Raw genomic sequence first — 18,990 nt, 5'->3', positions numbered from 1 at the left:
CCCATATCTTAAAACAGCGGTCCCCAAGATGTGGGGCACACCCCTGAGGAGGCAATGAGGAACATTTGGGGTGGTGCATGACAGGGCCCAGGCCAGCCCCCATGCAGGGCAGAAAGAGAGAGCAATACCCAGCCTCTTTCTGCCTCCAACCCAGCTCTTTCCCCAGCCCAGCTCACCCCTTATTCCCACTCTGCCCCTGGGGCCAGCTCCACCTTTGGCTCCACTTCCCTCCTTCCCAGTTCAGCACCCAGCTATACCTTCAGCTCGGGATCTTCTGCAGAACCAATTGTGCTATAATGGAGAGTAGGGACCTGGAGAGATGCCATTACTGGTAAGAGAGGGCAGGGTCAGGACTAGGGATGTTAGATAACGTGTAACTGAATAGTCATGTAACCACATGCAATTTTAGCAGTTACACAACTATTCCATGGTCCCTGGAGGCAGGGCCAGCAGCCAGTGAGCCCCGGCCCCACTCCCAGAGGGCCGCCTGCCACCGCATGGTGCTGCCTGTCTATCAGAGGCAGCAGCGCAGGATAGCAGGCAGGAGCCGGTCCGCAACGGGATCCAGTTTTAAAAAACAGCTCCCCACACAGGTCAGTTCTACCTGTCACCCTGCGCCGGTGCCTCTGATGTAGAGGCAGCAGTGCAGGATTGCAGCAGCCTCTGTCTGCAGTGAGCCTGGTCCCGATGCAGACAAAGGCTGCTCCGCAGCAGCAACCCCTCTCCATGGGGGGAGTCCGAGCTCTGACACGGACAGAGGCTGCTCTGTGGCAGCAGCACCGGGCCGGCGGAGAGTTTGGACCCCCCACAGACAGGGGCTGTTGTCATGGAGCAGCCTCTCTCTGCGGCAGACCAAGCTCGTCACAGACAGAGGCTGCTCTGTGAGATGCCAAAGCAGCCTCTATCTGCAGGGAGCTCAGACCCGCCCCCATGGACAGGAGCTGTTGCTGTGGAGCAGTTTCTGTCCTCATGGAGCCTAGTCCACCATGGACATGCTTCCCCCTCAATCTCCACACATGCTGCTGCCTCTGATAGAAGCAGTAGCACGGGGGGGAGGTGGGTCTGCCTCTGATACAGAGGCAGCAAGGGCAGGGAAGGTGTGTGTGGTCCACAAGATTAATCGATAAGCCCAGGCTTATCAGTTAATCATGTAGTTGTCTACGCGTTGACATCCCTAGTCAGAACAGGAAAATTTTGGTACAACTGATTTAAAAGTTTCATGCTCAGCTGGAATGAATTGCTTATCAGTATTCTTAAAGAGGAATGGTAAAAAAATAAGCAACCCTGAAATGTAATTTCTGAGGGTATGTCTACACTACCACCCTAGTTCGAACTAGGGTGGTAATGTAGGCAACCGGAGTTGCAAATGAAGCCCGGGATTTGAATTACCCAGGCTTCATTTTCATCTTGCCGGGCGCTGCCATTTTTAAATGTCCGCTAGTGCAGCCGCGTGGCACGGACTAGGTAGTTCGGACTAGGCTTCCTATTCCGAACTACCTAGTCCGTGCCGCGTGTAGCCGCGCGGCACGGAGTCCGCACTAGCGGACATTTAAAAATGGCGGCGCCCGGCAAGATGAAAATGAAGCCTGGGTAATTCAAATCCCGGGCTTCATTTGCAACTCCGGTTGCCTACATTACCACCCTAGTTCGAACTAGGGTGGTAGTGTAGACATACCCTAAGTTCCCTTGAGGTTTTGTAAGTAGGTTTGTAAATGAAAATGTAACTGAATAGTTACAACACTGATACTTTTCATCCCATTTTTAGTTTCAGTAACAAAGTATCTCAGATCTTTAATTTATTTTTCTGAGTGTTTGCTGTTGCTCTTCTTGTTTTATTGTATTTGGCTTTAAAAGAAAACAACGTGCACATAATTAACACACATTCTCCAGCAGTATTTTTATACCGAGCAAACCAATAATACCATTTTGAAGCCCATCTCCAAGGGCTGCCTTTGACTCTCTGTCCATCAAACGTGAGTTGTTCATGTGTGACTCCAGGGCAGAATTATAGCCCTGAGTATCTGTGTAGTGGAGTGCTTCTGTGGTATGGCAGCCTTATTGTAAAAGCCAGAGAGACAGCATCCTTTCATGATTAACTTTGTCTTATGGCACCCATTTTTTCATGTGGGGACCTGTGATGGGTATTAAAATTCCCCACATTCCCATGGGAAAAACTGTTTCAATTTGAAATGTTAACAATGAACCAGGAGTCTGCTTTTGTAGTTTCTTTCTCAATTTTTCAGGGTATGGAGCCAGCATTATGAGTGCCTTGAGGCCACCAGGCCCCAAGCACAGACAGCACACGCCTTCACCTAAAAAGGCTGAAGAGAGGCATGTTCCACCCGAATCCAATTATATCTGGTGAACTCAGACATCTGAAACGTTTTATGTTACACAAAGTTCATAGCCTTCATTAACCTTTCATGTGTTGAATGTTAAAATGCTGTTCATTACAGTTAAGATTACTGGCCTGAATTTTATTAGCTTCATTATAAACCACTGAGCTGATATTTACTATTCCTTTTAAGTTTTATAAATTCTTCTTTAGCACAATTATATAGGCTTCTTGTTTCAATGCTTTGGACAGTGTTTTGTACTATATTTCAGTAATTTTTAAACTTTCCTTTTTGATGATGTAGCTGCAAATATTTTCCAAAAATGAAACAATATCCAAATACTTTGGATGGATTTTGTGATTAGAGTGGAGTGCTTCTGTGGTATGGCAGCCTTATTGTAAAAGCCAGAGAGACGGCATTGTTACTATCATGTACTTAGAAGTATCACAAAAAAGTTTCTTAATTAAAAAAAAATCAGTCGAACAATATTGTTGGTCATAAGAATTTTGCAGTGCTCCATATTAAATATACACTGTCATTTGAACAATATAATATATTGTAAACAAAGTAGAACTATAATGTATGAATTTTTTGCATTGGCTTGAAGCAATATAATATATTGTAAACAAAACAGCTCTTATGTAATAAACTTTTTATACTGATTGTTATGTATAAAATAAAAATGTTGCTTTAGTTTTTTTGAGAGCTCAGGTGTATGGTCTGTTATAATTTCACTAATCACTTGTTGAAGAGATGTGAGCTCTAAGGCAGTTGGATCCCACTTCTTACAAAACAGGGAAATCACTCCCAACTCTCCTAATTTCTCATATTTCCCCCTCTTCAGATATTGGTGCATCGTCTCTGACCAATAGTATTTACCCCTGACGCTTATAGCACATTTTTGCCTGTGGAAAGCAGATGGCAACATATGGCAGATTCCACAAGAATTTCTCAGGATCTCTTAAGAGAATGTTCACCTTGTCTCCCTGCACTTCAAACTGCATGCTGAAGGTAGTCTGTGCTATTATTGTACTCCATGGATTTTCAGGAACTAAGTATAAACACTGCTCACCAAAGTGGGCTTAAGATCACTCTGTTTGCCATTTGCCTCTCTACTTGTTGATGGTAATGGGACCGTGTTTTTGTTTGAAACTCAAAACAATGAACAAATATTGATTTTCTCCCTTCCTGTCTACACAGGCATGCATAGTACACAGAGCGTAATGCATAGGCCGAGATCCTATCCCAAAGATCCATGCATTAATAAAAACAATAGCACCTGAATCTCATGAATGTTAAGCCCCTTTTGCACCTTTTTGGCAGTATAAATGGGCATTGGTGTAAAGGAATATCTGGCCTACTAGAAAAGAAATACAAATACAGTTTTAGCTTTTTGATATCATAGTTAGTTCTTTACCTTGCAAGCATAGGGTCTGAATACGAACACTTGGGTAGATTTAATTTGCATCTCAGTTTTTCCTTTAGAAAGGGCAACTATGAGTAAATGGTCCATCCTGGATGACATCTCTTTAAGAGACTATACCTATGTATATGCTCATAAAGTGAGGAAGACATGGGTGCTTCGTTATTTGCCCCTTGCTTATCAGAGATTCTGTAATGTGAGATAGTTACAAAATGATGTCATTTGGGGCTGTCTATATACAGAATCATATGAAACGTAGGCTCAGTCCTTCTCTGGACTACCTTGGTTCTGTGCATGTGAATATCTGAGAAAGCTATTGGTACACAGGGGAGCTGACAGTCACGCCTGCTCCACACTCCCCGAAAGGGGAGGGCCTCAGGCTGAAGAGGAAGCCAGGCCTCAGCACCAACCTGATCGTAGTGCCCCCCTCACGCCATGCTGCTTGGAGTGCACCATGCAGCTCTCCCGCCTCCGTAGGCAACCCTAAGAGCTGCTCAGAGCATGCTGCTCCAGTGACAATTTTAAAGGGCTTGGGATTCTGGGTACCACTGCTGCCACAGCAGCAGCCGGAGCCCCAGGCCCCTTTAAATAACTGGATCCTGGGGCAGTTGCCTGCTTAGCCCCCCCTTCTCCTCCCCGCCGCCATTGGCTGGCCTGCCGGTACATTACAGGCTAAAATTAACAGACAGGAGGGGTTGTTTCATGATGGAAAAACTATAGCAAAGGGCCCTGATCCTGCAGTTCTGACTGGCAACACTCCCATGGGACATTTATTGATGGTCTTCATGAGTTAATGCAGGGGTGGGCAATAATTTTTGACGGGGGGCAACTTCAGAAATTTTTGAAGTGGCTCCATGCCACCCCAAAAGGGGTGGGGCCTCAGGTGGAAGGGGCAGGGCCAGGACACTTCCGTGCTTCCCCACTCACAGTCCTGATTGGTCTGGGGGTGTGGGAGCACACAAAGTCTCTCCCCCTGCCCCCCAGAGAACTGCCAGGAAAAGATGCAGTGCTCCAGCTCCCACTGCAGAAGCACTTCCCCACATGCTGCTGTGATGCCAACAGCAAGCCTCTAAAAGCCCAAGGGCATGCGTGCACACCTCAACCCACCTTCTAGCTGCAGCAGTGCAGATGGAATCCCTTGCTGTCTAAAAACCTCAACTGCAATTTTGCTAGGAACAGGAATGTATCTGTAAACTCTGCTGCAAGGCAAAGTCTCCCTATGGCCTCTACAGCCTCAGCTCTGGAATAGCTGGAAGACCTATCCCCTTCCTGGACGCTGCTGATTTTCATGAACTAAATGTTCCTTTAAGTTGTCCACTGTACAGAAGAGGTACAGACAATACATAGTCTCCCTCTTGCCCTGCCAGTCTGCGTTAGCCTCTGGCCAGGTCTACGCTACACGAGAAAGTCAAACTAAGATACGCAACGCTAGCTATGAGAATGTATCTTAAGTCAAATTTCTGCGGCAGCCCCACAGAAATCATAACCATTGATAACATTAACACAAAGCTGGTCTCTGACATATTCTGTTTCATACAGCCTATAACAATCTTCCAAGGTAATAGCTTAAAGTTAAGACCTTGAGGCCAGGGCCGGCCCACAACATTTTGGCACCTGAGGCAGGGAGCTCAAATGATTCCCCCATATGCACATATGCACCATCAGCAGACATCATTTTCTAAACTCTGGATCGTAGTGGCACTCCCCCTCCCCCAAAACACACACACACACACACACTCTCTCTCTCTCTCTCTCTGACACCTGAGGCAGCCGCCTCAGTTGCCATCCCTGCCTGAAGCTACAGTGAACTTTCAGAAGGATTTATTTGGTGCATATCAATATACATTTCCGTTTTATCAAAATCATGAGATTTTGGGAACTCAAAGGAATATTAAAGATAGCTGACATTTGTTGGCTGAATTTAGCGTCTGGCACTTTGCAGCTTATCTATCACCAGTAGTTCTACTGAATCACCTGGAATCCCCATAGAAGAATTTTAGTGGGGCGATGAAAAGAATTTTACCTTTAGAAAATTAATTATTAAAAATCTCTTCTATTATCTGGGGGTGAGGGTGAGGGGTAGAAACCATGAGAAATCAGTTAAAAAAACCCCTGAAGAACTGGATTAATTAAGTCATAAATTCAAAAAAAGGGACTGATATTTTAGTAACATTTGGGAAAGATTTGTAGTTGGGTAGCATTGCCAAAAATGCAACTCTGTGCACTTATAACAATGATATTGGATTCAAGCTACTGATTTCTTGGAACTTTACACCTTTATGTCTCCACTCCAAAATCTTGGAATGCAATACAGTCTAAGAAATTGAAAAATGGGAGATAGTCACTACAAGGTGCCACCAGTAAATTGCTTCATATTTAGGACATCTGTATTTTCATCCCACTATGTCCTGCTGTTCATCAAGAGTCTGACCAAGAACATATTGAGCTAGGAGACAGACATGTCCATTTGACCAGGGATTTGACCAACACTTTGGTCCTTAGGGGTACAGAGCCTTTTGGCACAGTTGCCTTCCAGGACACTCTATACAAACTAATTGTAAATTAATCATATAGAACCAGATGAGGCTCTTACTTCAGTACAGTTATTTACATTTAAAATCAGCCTGGAGCATGCCCAACCATGAATAATTATTTCCTCTCAGAGACACACACCTAATTATTTCAGGAGTTTGTGACCTAGCTGCCATATTCCTCACCTTCAAACTATGAAAGAGAAATGATTCAAGTTCAATAAATATTTAAACTGGATGGATAGAACATTAACAAAAATGAAAAGCAATGGCTTTTCAAAACTTCCCAAGGTATTTGGATACCAACTGCCATTAAAATCAACACCAGTGAGGTATCCAAACAGCATCAGCTTTACAAATCTTAGACAGCCTCTTGGTCAGACTAAGACTATGTCTATGCTGCAGGGGGTTTTTTGGAAAAAGATACACACATTGTGAACTGCATTTTACGTATCTTTTTCCTCTTTTTTTTTCGGAAGAGGCTTTTCCAAAATTTTGCCTGTCTACACGGGGCCAAATTTTTGAAAAAACACCTCTTTCGGAACACCCCTTATTCCTCTCACCAAGAGGAATACAGGGATGCCAAAAGAATGCGCCCGCTTTTTCAGAAACTGTTCCGAAAAAGCGGAAGCATTCGCTGGACGTGGCAGAGTTTTTCCGGAATAACTGCAGTCTCGACATAACCTAAGAAATCTTATTTCTTAAAGAACAGGCAAAGTTTAGGGTGGGCTCAGCTACTGCAGGGAACTGAATACTCTCATCCATTTAGGTTTCAAATTGATAGCTCCACACAAGGAAATTTAAAGCAGCATTCATGGATCTTGACTATTTTCAAAGCAAAAGTTCTGGGATAAAAGAAGTAACAGAGGTTGGTCTTGGGATGCTAGGCCTCCATAGATATCTGTATCACAATATCCAGAAGATGGCATGGGTGAAATGAGGCTACACCAGAGTCTTCATACTTTCCAAAAAGGGTAAGATGGGGATATTTGCTCTTCTCCTTTCAGTGGACCAAAGGTAGCACCAATGCATCAAAGATGCTGAATGTGAACTCTCTTTCTACCTAGGATGAAGTGATGTCTGATTTGAAAAAAAGCGGAAAAATGGCTCTTGCGCAAGAGGGTTTTTTTGCACAAGAAGGAACAGTGTAGATGGCTCCTTATTGCACAAAAGCCTCTTGCACAAAAAGCGGCCACTCATTAATTATGCAAATGAGGCTCAGCGATATTCCACGCTTAGCCTCATTTGCATATTTTTTGCGTAAAACCATCACAGTGTAGACATAGCCAAAGAGAGCAGGCAAGGTATCTATATACAATTCAAATTTCAGCACTGTATCCCATTGGTTCTTCTGGCCCCCTGCTAACACCCTTAGCTACCTGAGTTTAACCCTTTAGTCATTGGCCAGCACTCCTTCTATCCATCACATAGCATCATGTACATTAATTTTTTCAAATTCAGATACACTCATGTGTTTCCTAGGCCACTTCATTGTCACAAAGAATCATAAGAACATAAGAACATAGTTACCTCTCTCCACTCGGAAAAATTACCATTTATCCCTACCGTTTGTTTCCTGTCTTTTAACCAGTTATCAATCCACGAAAGGACCTTCCCTCTTATCCTGTAACAACTTACTTTACTTAAAAGCCTTTGGTGAGGGACCTTCTCAAAGGGTTTCTGGAAATCTAAGTATATTACATCCACTGGATCACCCTTGTCCACATGTTGTTGACCCCCCTCAAAGAACTCTAGCAGATTTGTAAGGCATGATTTCCCTTTACAGAAACCATGTTGACTTTCTCCCAACAAATTATATTTATCCATATGTCTGACAATTTATTCTTTACTATAGTTTCAACTAATTTGCCAGGTACTGACGTTAGACTTACTGGTCTGTAAATGCCAGGATCACCTCTAGAACCCTTTTTAAATATTGGTGTCATGTTAGCTCTCTTCGAATCATTAGGTACGGAAGCTGATTTAAAGGATAGGTTACAAACCAGAGTTGTTAGTTCCGCAATTTCCCATTTGAGTTCTTTAAGAACTCTTGGGTGAATGCCATCTGGGTTCAGTTTTTATATTTCCTGCCCCACCCCTAGGCCTCTGTGGACTTGAAGGGGCAGGCTCTGTCTAAGCCCACACGGGCTTAGAGAGGGGTTTTTCTTTCTCGGGGTCAGTGAGCGGCCACCCCTGCTCACTACACACCCCAAAGAAAGAATTGGAAAATTAATAGTCATGATTTGAAACAAGTCGTCTCACAGCCACATGTGACTGATTAGCCATAAATCAGGATACAGTCCCATTTGATTCCAAAACTTGGTGCAAGGAGCCGTCGGGTTTACCAGAAGTTGTATGTTGACCTCTTCCCCAACACTTACAGTTTTCCGATCCAAAGTACAGTCACCAGTTTCTGATGGATCTGAATCTTTTCTTGAGGATATTGTTGACCCTCCCTCATTGTACTCCAGAAGCCTTGGTGTTAGTGGAAACTGGGGAGCCAAAAGAAATTAGTGATAGCAAGATTGTGTTTCTGGTAGAGAATTAACAGTAAAAGGCACATCTGTCTAAGGGTATGTCTACACTACCACCCTATACTTCCACGAGGAGTAACGGTAGTTCGAATTAGAAAGCCTAATTCGAACTACCTACTCCGTACCGCGTGTAGCCACGGGCACGGAGTCCGCACTAATGGAGATTTAAAAATGGCGGCGCCCGGCAAGATGCAAATGAAGCCTGGGATATTTAAATCCCGGGTTTCATTTGCAACTTCGAATGACTACATTAACCACCCTAGTTTGAACTAGGGTGGTAGTGTAGACATACCCTAAGAGACTGTCGGTTACCAGTACTGTCATATATCACTTTCACAATACCCTGTGAGCAGGGAGGTGTGACAGAATTCCCGGGGTGCAACTTGGAACTGGGGTACTGCTAAGCCCTCTGGAACACCAGCTTGGGCTTTCAAACTCATTGTGATGCTATGGCAAGCTGCAGTCATCTCCAGGACTTGCACTTAACACAACATTTCACAAATAGGGACACACCAGCCGCAGTTACATGAATGTTTTCACTAGCTACTCATAAACTAGATAAGATTTGAATCAAGCAGTGTCTCACCCTGGTGGTACAAGCAGGCTACTACTCTTCCTACACAGCCTGGGATTCCTTCTTTCCCACCTAGGCCCCCCTTTCCCAGTTCAGACTTTGTTCCTAAGGTATTTCCAAGTGTTGTGTTGTAGAGGGAGAGAGGCCCAGTGATGGCATCCATTTGCCCCTTTTATAGCTTCCATGTGGCACAAACGTCATTGTTTCAAGCAAAGTCCCCTGCAGAGTTTGTGGGAAAACACAAGCACAAGATGGAGTCCAGTATCACATGATCTATTTACATGCTCTTCCATGCTTCACTGAGTCAAAGCAGCCATTATTCATATACTGGCTGCAGAGTCCACAGGAAAGCTCATCAGACAAGGCTAAGCTTCTTCTATGATCTATTGTATTTCTTAATGGGCCATTACTTTGAATGGCTCCTCCACAATATGCTGACTAGATTGGAGGTATACTGTCGTATGAGTGTCGCATTTGAAATACATTTCAAATATATACATATATTGGCACAATAATCATAATTTCAGATCCAATGACTGCACATATAGTCCAAAAGGATATTAATCTTAAAATGATTGAAACTTTTAGAATGATACCTTACAAGGCATATGTTGCACAGAACATACCATAATCATATAACTTTAGCAAATATGGGCATGCCAGGGTATTGTTTTGGGGCACAGACTAACACAAAGAGGAAGTACTTCTAGCCCTATTTATAGATAGAGAATTAGGGCCCAGAAAAACTAAAGTAATACAGAAATTTTGTGGCAAAATGGAGAATCAAACCCAGGACTCCAGCCAACACCTACTCATAGGGCCACCCTTCCTCTCAATACAGTCGTATCAACTGCTCTGAGTTTGAAACAGAATGGAAACAAGATATTTGGGAGGAGATTGAAGGGTTTCCAAAACACCCAGAGCTTTCTGTCTTTGTGGCATGAATTTCATCAAGCAGATTCTAGCAATGTTAAAATGTGTTTAATTAAATAATGAAAATTTCAGCAGTTACACAATTAAATGCAGGGCAGCAGTCAGCTGCCTGGGAGCCAGTGCATGCAGGGAGCTGGCTTTCTGTAACAGTTCCTGCCTGCCCCCTCCCTCCCATGCTACTGCCTCTGCTACCAGGAGCCTGCATGTAACTGTGAAAGTTAACCAATGAGCCCAGGCTCATCGGTTAATCATGTACACAGTTACACTTTCACATCTTTAGCAGACACAGAACAGTACTGTGTTAAACATAAACTGCTAGAAAATATAGGGAATTTTTTAAAAATGATAAAGTAAGGAAACTGTTTCTGTGCTTGTTTCAGCTAAATTAAGATGATTAAAAGCAGCATTTCTCTTCTACATAGTACAATTTTTTGAGGAGTAATGTTAGTTCGAACCAAGAGGTTTGGTTTGAACTAACATGTCCCGGCGCGCGCTTTCACTTTTGAAACAGCTGCTGAGTGGAGTAATGCGCGGTCTTTAAATCCCCGCTTCATTAGCAATTTTGGTCACCTACATTTGCATCCCTAGTTCAAACTAGGGAGCAAGTGTAGACGTACCCATATAGAACACAAGCTTCTAGCTTCCCACCAGAAGTTAGCAATGCACACGGCCCTTATCTGTGCACCCCTCTCAAAACATTGTGCACTTGGCACTATGATGTTGCACTCATCCCTCCAGGTTGCACACACCCTGCTGAATAGCTGCACACGATCCTGATTTAATGTACCCAGCATGCAAGTCCCTTTTCCCGCCTAAGAGCCTATAAAAGCCCCAGTTTGAGGAAGGTTCTGGTTCTTTGGCTCTCCTCCTTTTCTTTTCCTGGGTTCTGACTTCTGTTGGATTTGTTAACATCTATGGACATTGTAGTATATGTGGATCCTGTTGTGTGATTAACTTACGTGCTACCTGCGTGTGGAAATATCCTGCATGAGGGGAGTAGGCCGGAGTTAACAGCAGCTCGACTCTTATCACCTTTCCACAATCCTTCTGGACCGGATGACCTTACTGAAGGGTTAGTTACTGCCATATCCAGAGAAGAGCTACTGTCCATATGGTTGAGGATCACTTGACAGCCCCACATCAAAAGACTGGGACTACTGCTTCGAGAGATCTCCTTGCAGATCCTCCTCTGAGGCTTCCAAATAGCCAAGGAGTTGTAGGTCGTGAGCTCCAATCACAAGATTATAATGTATATCCTATTTATCTAAGGGTCTATCTTCTTCTATATCTAGGGATAGGGTGGATAAAGTTTTTCCTATGTTTGCAATTCCAAATTCTTTTAAATATATGGTTTGGCCCTAAACTTTGTGTTTGCCTGTTATTGGATCGATAGATGACGGGTGATTGAGATACGGGACCTGCCAGGCGTACCTCGCTTCTTGATTCAAGGACAATTATATCTTTAGTCAGAGCGAGCCTTATTACATTCAAATTCATTTTCATAACCGTTACAGCGTTCCCTGTGTAACGAGTTACAACCAACCTCCAATCCCGAAGTATTTGCCAAACAAAATAACTACTGTTGCACCTCAGAGTTACAATTTCAACCCTCTCTTAATGGTCTCATCTTTTTCTGGCCCCTCTGGTCTACTTTAAATGCATTGGCCTGAATTCATTCTAATATGACTCCATTGAAGCCAGTGGAGTTGAACCAATGATAAACTGGGCCTTCTCTCACTCTCAGAATATTTATGACAGAAAAGTGAATTATCACTATAATGTAATTGCCTCTCAACCAAACTTCTTAAGCTTTCAATCATAGACTGCACCTCAATCTGCCACAGGTGTTGCCCAGTCTGTTTCTGGTATTAGGAGACAGTCTTCCAGAACCTAGTACATTTTATGCATATTGTGTGAATGTGTCTTCCCATTGTTTTCTTTCCAGCCTCGGCTGCACTTCAAGAAATAAAGGATTCTGAGCTATGAAGAAGGCAATAAAATCTCCAAAACTGTTCCAGCTGATCCTGTGCCTGCAGGGGTTTAAGCTGAAATGTGACTTCAGCTATTCTTATTTATTCGTTTGCTGCTGCTTTCTCTCTCATGCATTGATTTGTTATCGTCTCCATTCCTTTCACCTCTCCAGCTACTATAGTCTTATGTACTTGTCCAGTATGGAAGAAAATCTTACCTACACGGGCTCCATTTATAAAGGCAGGATCACATGAATTGTTGATGTAATTCCTTTATCTTTAAAGAAGCTACAGCAGAGACAAATTTTACATCCCAGTTCAATGTGTCAGTTATTTCCAAAGCTCTGCTTGGATTGACTGCCTTGTCTCAGATTTTACTCTTCACAACTCTTGCAAAAATTCAACCCAGCTCCATCGGTAAGAAGAGCTTTGATCTGTGCTATGAGTTAACTCCCCAAGGTATTATGCTCCTAGTATAATTTCATATTTGGCTAGGCAAGAGACACAAAAGGCAATGTGTCATGCTGTGCTGGGCTGATGCCAAAGCTTAAGAGCACTTTAAAAATTTTAAAAACAACAATGTAGCACCTAAGTTATTTTAGTTACAGACTAACACGGCTACCCCTCTGAGACTTAAGAGTATTGTTAGAACATCAACAACCTCTTAAGCCAGGCAAGGGGGCAATAATATTTGGGGGGGGGGATGCCAAGATTTTTATAAGTGGTCAAGGGCTGCACTTCTATGGAGAGGGCGAGGGGTCTGGGATGGAGGTTGGGTACAGAAGGGAGCTTGGAATAGGGGGTTGGGATGCAGGAGAGGGTGTGGGGTCTGAAAGAGAGTTAGGGTAAAGGAGGAGGTTGCAATCTGGGTCAGTAACTTGGAGTGCAGAGTCAGCAAGGGGATATGGGTGAAGGAGAGGATTCTTGCCTCTGGGTGGGGTTGCCAGTTGTCTGGTATTATGTTTGATTTTTTTTTTTTTGCTCAACAAAATTTCCCAGACGCTTTCTTTTTTTCTGGGTCCGGTATTTTTGGTGAAACTATCTGGCAATCCTTCCTGGGGGCGGAGGGATGCAGATGGTTTGGGTTATGACCAGGGACATTAAATTGGGGTGCAGGAGGAAGTGCAGTGTCCAGGAGGAGGTATGGCAATGGGACAGGAGATTTCATGCACTGCCCACGGTGCCTAGGGGCACATGGCACATGGCCCCAGCAGCTGACGGCTTTGAGCAGCCTGGGGCTATGACAGGAATGGAGTCTGCCTGAGGGTCCCGCCGGGCTGTGGGCTGGATCCAAAGGCTTGGCTGGCCAGATGCGGCCCACAGGCCATATTTTGCCCACCCCTGTCTTAAACAATGAAATTGTCCTGGCAAGATATTTTTAAAAGCTATATTGTGATTATGAAAGGGCAGCTTGTTAAAAAACACAAGTTTTAAAATGAAATGAGTCAGAGGGCTTTTTAATTTTTTAATGCAGCTTTTGCTGTCAGAGTGGCTGCTGACTTATCTGCTCAGAGAGCTGAATGTGCCTTTCAGCCGTAAGTTTTTGTTCAAGCACTACTAATCGTACATTCCTTATTGTCTGGGGGTAGGCCTCAGTGCCTGACACCTTTATGCAAACTTTAGAACACCAGCAAAACATTCAGGCAGAAACAGAAATGAAATCCTAGTGGAATTTTTTCACAATGCCGTACCCATCCTTATTACTGTATCATCGGATACAATAAGGTGTAAAAAAGCCACGGGCTGCTGAATTTGTGCGCAGAGAGCATGCCTGCAGTGCTTTAGAACTATTTTCTTATGCAAAGTCAAGATATGCATAGGACAAATGGGTATCAAGGGTTTTCAAAAGGCACTTGAGTGCAGTTCTGAGCAGATTTATTACTTACTTCTGTGACTTTCCAAAGTTCAGAAAGCCCAGGCCATATTTGTTTTTAAATAAACCATCACAATCTCAAGTTTAAAAAAGGACTGTACATTTTTGGCTTGGATCAGCATTTACTGGGTATATAAATAATAGATATAAAAGAGCATGCTTTAATCCCTCTCCAGATATGTCTTCAAAGGCTAGGAACATGGCATAGTCACACAAATCCTTCTCTGGGGATTTGATGTTTCAGCAGTTTCTAGCATACATACCCAGGTACACACATTCCTGCACAGTGCCTAAGATGCTGTGTTTATGTCTGCACTAGATTGTTAGTTCCATGAGGCAGACACTGTGTCTTAAGTGTCTGGGCAACACTGAGCACAAACCGGCACTTGAATTGTAATAAGACAGATCCACATGTACAGCTTAGAGACTGAGCGGAGTCGTGAAATTCAGAGCTGGAATCAGATTTGACTTTGCTTCACAAGGAGGCATTTGGATTCAATGCAGCCCATGAGCACAAAAGAGAGGGCCCACAAGAACACATCAAGCATATTCCAGGCTTAGCAAAGCTTCCTGATTTCACACAGCGATTCGGCAACACAACAGAGTTTTAGCTGCTGCAATTGTTCTTTCAGCTCTAAAAGACACCCCGTCTCTGCTGCCATAGCTCATGGAGACTGACAGGGGCCTGCAGCAGCAGCGTTTCTTCCACTAGATTAGTGGTTCTCAACCTTTCCCAACTACTGTGCCTTGCAAGAGACTGAAGCCCAAGTCCCGGCTTCCCAAAGCTCAAGCTTGACCCTGGCCACCTGGGTCTGATATGGTGGATTAATAGTTTCCCCATTAATACTGCTCTCCTTTGTAAGGTGCTTTGAGATCTGCCGATAAAAAAGGCTATGGAAGAGATAGGTATATTTATTACAGCAAGAGCAGAGGAACAAATTGCAGAATCAAAAGTTCTCCACTGAAAATGTCTTTTCCCAACTCTCACAACGAAACACTGAGATATGGTAACTGTGAGCCTCCCAGTGGATCTCTACATAGATAAAACACAAGGAGAAACAGTTTCTAAAATACCCAAAAGTCAACCCAGAAAGGGCTTTATTGATTAACTGAACTCAAAGTAAAAAGCAGTATGACTTCTGGAGAACAGGTACAATGTATTGTCTTTAGAAAGCACCATAAGGTGACTGGTGATAATGTGCACAAGCTGAATTTTCCAGGCAGTCTCCAAAGATAGCCTTAAGCATTAGACCAAGCTGATGGTGAAAGAGGCATCAATATTCATGGTAAAATGGTTGAAAGGACCAATTTCAGAAGTCCAGGGTTCTACTATTTACCTGCTTGGCATGGAGTAAAGAACACCTGAGCTTCTAGGGAAATTTCATAACAGGTTTAAAACAAACAAAAAGAAGTTTTTTTCTTCACTCAGCACACAGTCAACCTGTGGAACTCCTTGCCAGAGGATGTGGCGAAGACTAGGACTTTAACAGGGTAAAAAAAAGAGCTTGATAGATTCATGGTCGATAAATGGATGGGTAGGAATAGTGTCCCTAGCTTCTGTTTGTCTGGAAAGTGGGTGACGGGAGAGGGATCGTGGAAGGATTACCTGTTATGTTCCCTCTCTCTGGGGCATCTGACATTGGCCACTGTTGGAAGACAGGATACTGACCCAATATGACCGTCCTTATGGTCTCATGTTCTTATGTTCATATTTGGAGGGACTCACACAGCTTAATAAGTAGTTGTGCAAACTGACATGCTTGGTGCCAAATATTGCAGATACAGCCCCACCAGAAAGGAGATCACCACATAAGATGTGGATTTCATCTCCAGATCCTGAAAAGTGTTAAATGTTAACCTCAGCTTAGATGGTGTTTATTGGGGTCTGGGCAAATGGTTAAAAAGGTCTTTAAACCAGCCCACTTAGTCTGCAACCTAACATTGTAGGTATGAACAATTAATTGCACACATACAAAATGGGAAATGACTGCCTTGGAAGAAGTACGATGGAAAGGGATCTCGGAGTCATAGTGGACCACAAGCTAAATATGAATCAACAGTGTAACACTCTTGCAAAAATAGCAAACTTCATTCTGGGATGTATCAGTAGGAGTGTTTTAAGCAAGACACAAGAAGTAATTCTTCCGCTCTACTCCATGTTGATAAGGCCTCAGCAGGCATATTGTGTCCAGTTCTGAGTGCCACATTTCAGGACAGAGGTAGGCAAATTGGAGAAAGTCCAGAGAAAAACAACAAACATGGTTAAAAGTCTAGAAAACATGACCTATGAGGGAAGACTGAAAAAAAAATGGGTTTGCTTAGTCTGGAGAAAAGAAGCGTGAGGGGACAACATGACAGTAGTTTTCAAGTATGTAAAATGTTTCAAGGAGGAGGGTGAAAACTGTTCTCCTTAGCCTCTGAGGATAGGACAAACAAAGGGCTTAAATTGTAGCAAGCACAGTTTAGGTTGGACACTGGGGAAAACTTTGCAACTGTCAGGGTGATAAAGCAGTGGAACAAACTGCCTATGGACGTTGTGGAACCTCTGTCATCAGAAGTTTTTAAAAGCAGGTTAGACAAACACCTGTCAGGAATGGTCTAGTGATTACACAGTCCTGCCTTGGTGCAGGAGACTGTACTTGGTGACCCATTCCAACACTTCAACACATCAAATTTATGATTCTATACATTTTTCCAAATGTAAGCATCATGGTGTGCTGACGTTTGCTTTATTGCTCCACCCTAGAATGGACCAGAGCCCTGGAATTTGTCCCTAAAATATGGCCAGGAGAGAACTGATCCCTCGTTTCCCACTACCTGCACTCTGGTAGCAGAACTTATTCTCTACACTCAAGGCACTACTGGGCTAGCATCAAGGTGCAGAGGTGTTTACACTCTGAAGTAAACATTATTAGATCAAATTCACCCAATGCTGAAGTTAAAAAATGGCTCTCTTTGTTCCTGCTAAATTTCTATCCACAAAGACCATTGAATTTATTTCTGACACTCTGTGCTCTCCATTTCATTTATATTCCTGCCCGCTCTTCCCACCAGCAATTCCAATAAGTCCAAAAGGCGTTCATCATGCATTAAATATTTTGTCCATTATTACCAGGCCCATCATGTGTGGCTGTACCCTATTTAGTTTTCACATTCCATTTCTAGGACTGAATGCCAGTCCAGTGGAGCAAACAATCACCACACGCAGCTGTTGCCACTGTGGTTCCATTAATCCACCAGCAAGGGGCATTCTGAAAGGCAGCTTCCTGTTGCTTACGCCTAGTGCACTCTCACACGCGGTACGCTCTTAGTGTTTTTCATCATCCACAGGAGCCAGGAAATTTGCCCAAGTCTTGTTCCCAAAATGAATTCTCCCACATGGCATCGATGAAACACTGGACTGACATTTCCTACAGTTCTCGTACACCGGGTTACCAGATATTACAGGAGAAACTTGACTGCTGCATGGATGCTTTGTATCCTATGCTCTGGATTGTTCTGCCAGGCTTCTCCATCTGCTCCATTTCTGTTTATCTGTCTTCTTCCCATTTGTAACTGATGATCTGCCAAGTTCAGTCTTCAGCCAGGGAAACTCAGAGATAACAAATGGCAAATACTTCATTGTTATGGCTTCAAACATTAAAGCTAATAGGAAATATATTTATGGCTCTGGATGTATTCAGCCTCCATTTCTTAATTCCATTTCAAAACTGCAAAATCCGGCCGCTGTTTGATTGTAAGGCGTTAGTCACCATCAGTATTGCAGAGAATTATTCCTTTCTGGTTCACCTAACCTACCTTGAGAAAGGGGCCTTAGCCATTTCCTCCTCAAAAAGATGCCAATTTTAAAACCAGTCATATGAAAGCTCCTCATGATTCTGCCCAATTGTGATTGTCGTTTGCACCAGCCTAGCATGCAAAAGAGCAACATTCTTTCTTTTTCTTTTATTTACATGTTTAAGATGAGAATTTTCTGGATCAAGATTTTACTACCAGGTCAGCCAATTGCTTTGTTTTTTATTTGACATGTTTACTGTGGTGTCTCACTGCAGATCAAGCCCCACCGCTTAAGACTATTCTTCAAAGGAATTACTTAGATTTGAAATGCAGCTGAAATGTTGACCTATTTAGGCCTAAAAATCACCAGACCTCAACTATGTTTCAACTTTCACAGGCTGCTACATCAGTGCTATTCACTGTCAATTCAGTCTTTTTTGCCTCTGACATCAGTAGAAGCAGGGTCGAGCTCAGTAACTCATCTGCAAAAATACCCAGGCCCGTGGACAGTGCTATGACAATGGCGGATTCTGGGAAGGGCTGGTATGATGACTCTTGAGAGTATCTTCCAAAATTCACTGGCTAACTTACATTCAATTTTAGTTGTGCACATAGAGAAATAGTTTGATTTGCAAGACTGTAGGTGGGCCTGAGTTAGAGGCAGGGTTGAAATAATGCTTATGAGAGAGTTTCCAATGGGCTCTGTAACTATGGAGTCACTACTGAGCCTCCAAAATCTAGATTTACAGGTTACACCTTAGAAAACATTTATTGGTGGTTAATACAAGGGTTAATACATTATTTAAAATGATTACTCACCTTTTTGGAACTGTTATTCTTCAAAATGCATTGCTCATCTCCATTCCATTGTAGGTGTGTATGCACCCATGTGCAGAGTCATCAGAGACTTTTTGCCTAAGCAGGACCTGTAGGGCCAGATGTGGCACCCCAGTCCTCCGGAGTGCTGTGCTCATGGTACAGTATATCAGGCATAGTCAGCCCTGCGCCATCTCAGTTCTTTCTTACTGACCACTCCGAC

The 18,990-nt window shown here is 43.3% G+C and overlaps 1 protein-coding gene across 2 annotated transcripts in view; it reads left to right on the top strand.

The window, feature by feature from the left end:
* WIF1 (Wnt inhibitory factor 1) overlaps positions 1 to 3,041 on the top strand; it is a 67,804-nt gene extending 64,763 nt beyond the window's left edge. For both annotated transcript variants that reach the window (XM_014577093.3, XM_006130199.4), the window contains one exon: positions 2,244 to 3,041. In XM_014577093.3, coding sequence (XP_014432579.1) covers positions 2,244 to 2,365 — 122 coding nt within the window. In that variant the 3' untranslated portion in view covers positions 2,366 to 3,041. The remainder of the gene's footprint in view (positions 1 to 2,243) is intronic.
* The last annotated feature ends 15,949 nt before the right edge of the window (positions 3,042 to 18,990 follow it).

The sequence above is a fragment of the Pelodiscus sinensis genome, chromosome 1, assembly GCF_049634645.1.
Source record: "Pelodiscus sinensis isolate JC-2024 chromosome 1, ASM4963464v1, whole genome shotgun sequence".
Classification (NCBI taxonomy): Eukaryota; Metazoa; Chordata; order Testudines; family Trionychidae; genus Pelodiscus; species Pelodiscus sinensis.
Note: the sequence above shows the minus strand (reverse complement) of the source record. Positions and strands in the feature narration are given on the sequence as shown.